The following is a 6,987-nucleotide window of genomic DNA, read 5'->3' as shown; positions in this document are numbered from 1 at the left end:
TTTGTCTTTAAAAAAGACAGAATTTCCTCACGTCTTTTATTACAGATTGATAAATAGTGCAAGAGCACTGTTTATCAATCTGTAATAAAAGACGTAAGGAAATTCTGTCTTTTTTAAAGACAAACATTTTTGAGGCGAAATACCCAACAGGCAGTTTGTAAAAAAATTAAACTAGTAGTTTTGATAGCATTTAAGGGAATAAAGCCATTGATAGTTTTCAATGCACTCATTATTATCTGCTTTCAGCGTCCTTCAAGTCCACAAATGCGCCAGTTGTCTTTAGGAAACATGTTTGTTTTCCGGTTTCGCAATTGATAGCAATAATCCCATTCTCGTTAACTGAGTGCGGGCAAATCAATCAAACATTCCGATTACAGCTTAGTTGGAAAATTGGATTGCAAATACGCGCCTCTTTTAGTATCTAGATGAACCCCCGATATTTACACACCAAATTATTGGCGATTAATTCAAGCAGATTAATCTGGGCGAAAGAAGCCAAATTCGATTCTAATCGCTTTCAACAGGATAATTGGTAGTAATGCGGAAATTCGTGCTGGTTTTGTGTGTTCTGGTTGTACTGGGCACTTTGCGGGGGATTAGTTGCACAACCTTAACATGGGAAGAGTTTGTCGATATGGTAAGAAGGCGCCCGATGCCTGGTAAGTCCCCCAACGGAAAAAGTAAGTAGGCACAGTGGCAATGCGGAAATGTTGCAGAAAAGTACGAGTTCATCAGGGATAACTATCTAAGAGGCTACGAGCTGGCGCGCAAAAAACCGGAAGATATCCAGGTCAGTAGGACGGTGAAAAACTTTTTAGGAATTTTTCAAAACCTGTCGATATTTCCCTCATTAGCAGAGCTGAATGATTTCGGGAGGTTGCATTAGATCGGGGAAAGTCATCTTTATGAACTCGGAAAGTTTCAATTTGGCGCAGTCATCGGCAACTGTTCGGAACTGGTCAATTTTTGGCAGGCTTGTTTGAAAATTTTCCCGGCATCCCGGCACTAGATACAGAAAAGTGTCAATTTGCCAGCATCATCAGAAACTCTTAGGGATTTTTTCGAAATTCAACTTTTAACGAGCGTTTTCGTTATATTTGAAAATTCATAGTTCCGATACAAAAGGAGCTGTGAACTTCCGCAAAGTTGTATTAAATTGAGAAAAGTCGCGTGCATGAAATGTGAAAGTTTCAATTCGGCGCCATCATCAGGAAATTTTGGGAAATTTTCCGTAACTGGGCAATTTTTAGAAAGCGTTTTTGGACGGTTATGTTTAAAAATTCATACTGTCAGTACCAATTGAGCTGGGAGCTTCGCAACGTTCTAATAGATCCAGGAAAGTCACCTGTATGAAGTGTGGAAGTTTCAGTTCAGTGCCACCATCATCAGGAATTGGGGAATTTTTCAAAACTGGTCGCTTTTCACCTGCGTTTTCGTAGGCTTTTGTTTGAAAATTCATATTTCAGGGGTCAACCAGGCCTCGTTAGATAAAAAAATCTGACTTTGTTTCCATGTAGGCCTTCATCTTCATTTTCTCCCAGAAGAAGAAACTTCCCGCCAATTTTAGTGTCCTGATTGGTTGAGTTTGTCTCAACTTTGCTTTTGTTGTCGATTTCAGTGGATTTCCTCGATCGGTTTGTTTGCTTATAATTTTTATTTAACCGTCGATTTTTACCAATTTTTTATTTTTTTGACTTCATGCGTCTACTCCTTCATTTACTTATTATACGTTACAACTTTTAGTTGTTCCGGTAAGTTATTCACACTAGTAGACGTTTCGCCTATTTGCATAGGCTTCCTCAGGATACTGCTATATTGTATTCTCTGATTTAAGGAGGAAGTTTATATAAATAGACGAAACGTCAAGTGTGAACCCTACTTGCGCCCCAAGAGAGAAGAACCGAACGTAAAGATGAAGCAGAAGGAGATAAAGGTATTGCTTCAAACAGTTAGAGTGAGAGGAGATTTCGTTTGAAAATTGTTTCTCAATTCAAAATTTGTTTCTCAATTTTTCTCGCTTTTTATTTATTGATTGGTTATATTACTGGCACTAATTGCTCTTTCACTAGGTGCTGGATCGGGAAAGCGAGCTGGCCTTAGAAATGTTCCAATTGGTGATTCGAAAGGAAACCCGCAATAGTAAGGAGGACGTTGAGCGCCTACTTACCATGTCAACCATTTGCTTCCCCTTACCAATCGGTTGCATCGACCCAGGCGATTCAGGGCTTCGCCCCATGCAAATTATGTTTTAAGTAATTTTGTGCATTTTAACAATAGACTGAGTAATTTTGTATATTTTGACAATAAATGTCTCACCTCCCAAACTCCCTTTTCCCAATTACGTTTACTCAGAAATTCCTAACCTTTAAAGAGGGAGAAGCACAAATGTGATCGCAAACAAGTCTGCCGAAGTTCAACAGCTCGTGTCTCGAAAATGGTTGAAAATCGCTCACAAATCAATAGAATCTTTTCTAAAGAGCGCCTCATAAGCTTTCTTTTCCTTATTAGGTTTATTCACAAATTCCTAACCTGTAAAGAGTGAGAGGCACAAATATGATCGCAAACAAGTCTGCAGAAGTTCAACAACTCATAGCTCGGAAAGGGTTGAAAATCTGTAACAAATCAATAGAATCTTTTCTAAAGAGCGCCTCACAAACTTTCTTTTCCTTATTAGGTTTACTCACAAATTCCTAACCTGTAAAGAGTGAGACGCACAAATATGATCGCAAACAAGTCTGCTGAAGTTCAACAACTGATATCTCGAAAAGGGTTGAAAATCTGTCACAAATCAATAGAATCTTTTCTAAAGAGCGCCTCATAAGCTTTCTTTTCCTCATTAGGTTTACTCACAAATTCCTAACCTGTAAAGAGTGAGAAGCACAAATATGATAGCAAACAAGTCTGCAGAAGTTCAACAACTCATATCTCGGAAAGGGTTAAAAATCTGTAACAAATCAATAGAATATTTTCTAAAGAGCGCCTCACAAACTTTCTTTTCCTTATTAGGTTTACTTACAAATTCCTAACCTGTAAAGAGTGAGGAGCACAAATGTGATCGCAAACAAGTCTGCAGAAGTTCAACAACTCATATCTCGGAAAGGGTTGAAAATCTGTCACAAATCAATAGAATCTTTTCGAAAGGGCGCCTCATAAACTTTCTTTTCCTTATTAGGTTTACTCACAAATTCCTAACCTTTAAAGAGTAAGAAGCACAAACATGAGATCATGCAAGTCTGCGAAAGGTTCCACAGCTTGAAAACCTTCAGTTGTTTAAAGTATATAGAATATAGGATTAAATTGCGGTAAATTAAACAAAAAACTTCTCATTGGACCGTTGTTTTATTAAACAGCATCACTGATCAGCTTAACTTATAAATAAATATTATTATAAACATTTTCCGAAACCTTAAAGCTTGTCAGCTTTAGATGATATCGAGCTCTAGTCGCTTAACTCTGTACTTAAGTGCTAACTTAACCTAAAACGTTTGAGGATAAGTATACTTAGTCTAAGACGGGCGGAAAAATAATCTGTTGACTTATCAGCTGAAAACTTCTGGAAAGAATCGGGAATGGCTGATATGGCTAATATTCCCCTGATGAAGTTAAAGTTCTTGTATGAAACGGACGTATTTATGCAACTTTTCGGTACTTTCGGCAAAAGTCTTGCCTATTTTAATACAGGGTGTCTCAAGCGGAGAAAGGGGATTCCATTTCAGTGCCCAACTTGCAGAAACGCCCTGTATATATGCCAACACCCCTGAAAGGGGTTTTCAACCGTTTAAGTCCAACCGTTTTAGTTTGTATACATATATTTAAGGAAAATCACAGGTTCTAATGGATTATCTTACATGGTCAAATGGAGCGTTTTGGAGGCGTTTGCCTCCGCCCCAATTCACTCCACATACACAATTAAAAAACATTTATTGATAGTGAATTATTGTTAAAAACCGTCTAAATTAGTCGACGTGAATCGTCTTTGACCCTTGATCCGATAAAGCTAGTCTATACGTATAAAACACGTAGAAAAGAACGGAAATCCCTTACGAAGGAACCCTCTTACCCTAAATTTGGACCCTCGTTAAACAGTTTAGGACACATTACACTCGTTCACCTGTGCGTCACGTATTTGCTGTTTTGTTTTCCTGCTGGCTCGACGAATCAGCGAGCGGGAGCGCGGTTTAGACGGTTGAATTCCCTCTAAGCATCCCGATCCTGCAATAAAAGGGACTTCCAAGGGGATTTTATCGACTCAATCGGGCGGGATAGGGAAGTGAACGGTCGAACAATAAAAGCAAATAAATAGCTACTTTACTGTGCCAATCAAACACAGAGAATGGATCAATGGATTAGCGGAAAAAATCGCGAATCTGCTTACCCGATCCAGACGCTTTGTCTGCTTCAAGTAGCGGGCTCTCCGCCCTTCTTCGATCTTTACTAGTAGCCGAAACGTAGGCGCTGGATCTTCGCTTCAGGCCAGTGCCTGTATCGGATGGATCTTTTCTTGGCAGCAGTTTGGATAAGGTGAGAAGTGAGCGGAAGATTTCCTTGATGTTTATGTCGTCTTTGGCTGAGCATTCTAACACTTTCACTCTGGAACAACATCAGAAGTCATTTTTTGGGTCCTTGGAAGTTTTTAAATGAGTTTTAAAGACGATCTCAAGGGGTTTTTCTGTTCCAGATTTCATTTAAATCGCTCAAGCGGTTCGAGCGTTTTAAGGGCGCAAGTGCATGAGTGAGCGGCGTAAGAAAATTGTTTTTAGCTTCGAAGATATTCAGGATTTTTTTAAACTTCCTCAGGGGCTTTGATTCAAAAACGGTTCTTTGGGGGGTTTTGAAAATATCCCTACCGGAAAGCTTGAAACAGCTGGACATTTTAGCAAGAATGCGTTTGTTCGGCAAAACACGTCGTTTTGCAGGAACGTAATAAAATGCGAAAAATTAGCAAACATTTTGATGGTTTAATTTTTCTTCGGTTTTTAACATTTCCTGAATACAGCATTGGATCTACTCAAACTACATGGCAGGCAGCTTTCAACTGTTTTGAAAGGAAATAATTGCTGGAGTTATAGACAAAAGATGAACGCTCCACAGGCTTTTACGGGAGCTAAAACTGCAAACTTCCATAAAACTTCCAAATCGCCTTCAAATGAGCCCATTTTCACCCAGGCAGCTTTTCGTAGTTGCCTGTGCTCTTTCACGGGCAATTAAACTCAATTTCGTCAGCGCAAAAAATTCCGGTTGAACCCACGTGCAAACATTTCATCAAAACGGCAAAAATCGTCAATATCTCCCTAATTAGTCACTTTAGAGAAAAAGTCAATTGAACCTTTTTCGTCCAGATTGACCGCCTCTATGAAGTGGCGTGCCTTGAACTTGTCGATTGTTCCGAATTTTGCAGATATTCAGAATTTTTTGAAAATTATTTCCTTGGCATTTTTACAAACAGTATAGATGCGGTAATTTCAAAAACATCATGAGTGCTTAGCTCTGCATATAAGGAACATTTTATAAAGAATAAGTTTTTTTGAAATGACGCTTCCTTTTTCTGAAAAAAAATTAAACGGGAAAAATTTGTGAATTCAGATTTTTTACACGTGGGGTGCAAAAATGTCCTGGAAACGCCAAAAATTGTTAATAGCTCCTTAATTAGTCACTTTAGAGAAAAAGTCAATTGAACCTTTTTCGTCCAGATTGACCGCCTCTATGAAGTGGCGTGCCTTGAACTTGTCGATTGTTCCGAATTTTGCAGATATTCAGGATTTTTTGAAAATTATTTCCTTGGCATTTTTACAAAAAGTATAGATGCGGTAATTTCAAAAACATCATGAGTGCTTAGCTCTGCACATAAGGAACATTTTATAAAGAATACGTTTTTTTTGAAATGACGCTTCCTTTTTCTGAAAAAAAATTAAACGAAAAAAATTTGTGAAATGAGATTTTTTGCACGTGGGGTGCAAACAATTTCTGGAAACGCCAAAAATTGTTAATACCTCCTTAATTAGTCACTTTAGAGAAAAAGTTAATTGAACCTTTTTCGTCCAGATTGACCGCATCTATGAAGTGGCGTGCCCTGGACTTGCCAATTGTTCCGAATTTTGCAGATATTCAGGATTTTCTGAAAATCATTTACTTCGCAGTTTTTCAAAAACCATGGATGCAGCTGTTTGCAAAATACCCCGAGCGCTTAGCTCTGCCCATAAGGGACATTTTATAAAGAACAACTTTTTTTCATACGACGCTTCGTTTTTGAGGAAAAAAATGAAACGTGAAAAATTTATGAAGTGAGAGTTTTTGCGATGAAATTCTGTTTTGCGATAAAACAAAGTTTTTGATCAGGACATTGGACTCACTGAAACCACAAGTGAGTCATTTTTACAGAGGCTATTTTTTACATATGTATAAGAGAATTGCACGGAATTAGGCATTAGCGAAAAAATACCCACGTGCAAAAAGCCAAAAAATCTCCAAAAACTCCCTAATTATTCAGTTTACAAAAAGGTTAATTTTTGTGAATATTAACCGCCTCTATCCAGTGGCGTACAACGGATTTCTTCATCCTTTTGCCTTTTGGAGATATTCAGGATTTTTGAATGGCCCTGATTTAACATTTTCTGTAAAACCGTTCATATCGGGGATTCTAAAASATTCTCCTCAGATAGTGCGATGCATGCCAAACGTTTYATAAAGAATACCATTTTTTGATARGACGCTTCCTTTTTGAGAAAAACTATTAAGTCTGAAAAACAAGTGAAGCCCCCGACGACTTTTTTTCAGCCGAGAAATTTGCAAAGAAAAACGTTTTGTTTTCTCTCAAAGTTCACAGGGCAAGTATCCGATCGTTTGATCGCAAACTACATAACAGGCAGTTTCCAGTTGGCTTTTTAGAAAAAATCTTTGTGCTACGAGGGACAGAAGGCAAACGTGATACGGGCTTTTACGAGAGCTGAAACTTAAAAATAGCCAATATCTCCCTAATTCTTCGCCTTA

General features: G+C 38.2%; 3 protein-coding genes across 5 annotated transcripts in view; 2 read left to right on the top strand and 1 right to left on the bottom strand.

Moving 5' to 3' along the window:
* Positions 1-6,987, top strand: part of LOC109543329 (adenosine deaminase 2) — a 22,434-nt gene that overhangs the window by 5,387 nt on the left and 10,060 nt on the right. The gene's annotated exons all lie outside the window — the stretch shown is intronic.
* On the top strand, positions 125-2,324 carry LOC109543328. The gene is made up of 3 exons (XM_019912998.2): positions 125-659; positions 717-790; positions 2,070-2,324. The coding sequence occupies exons 1-3, from the start codon at positions 539-541 to the stop codon at positions 2,250-2,252; spliced, it is 378 nt and encodes a 125-aa protein (XP_019768557.2). The 5' UTR covers positions 125-538; the 3' UTR covers positions 2,253-2,324.
* Positions 3,321-6,987, bottom strand: part of LOC109543336 (GTP-binding protein Di-Ras1) — a 32,978-nt gene continuing 29,311 nt past the window's right edge. Inside the window, exons 4-5 of the mRNA XM_019913009.2 lie at positions 4,376-4,590; positions 3,321-4,212 (exon numbers count right to left, since the gene is read on the bottom strand). Of these exons, the coding sequence (XP_019768568.1) occupies positions 4,088-4,212; positions 4,376-4,590 (340 nt within the window). The 3' untranslated portion in view covers positions 3,321-4,087. The remainder of the gene's footprint in view (positions 4,213-4,375; positions 4,591-6,987) is intronic.

The sequence above is a fragment of the Dendroctonus ponderosae genome, unplaced genomic scaffold (genome assembly GCF_020466585.1).
Source record: "Dendroctonus ponderosae isolate FM_Combo_2020 unplaced genomic scaffold, Dpon_F_20191213v2 Dpon_F_20191213_9, whole genome shotgun sequence".
Classification (NCBI taxonomy): domain Eukaryota; kingdom Metazoa; phylum Arthropoda; class Insecta; order Coleoptera; family Curculionidae; genus Dendroctonus; species Dendroctonus ponderosae.
This window is presented reverse-complemented; position numbering and strand designations above follow the sequence as displayed.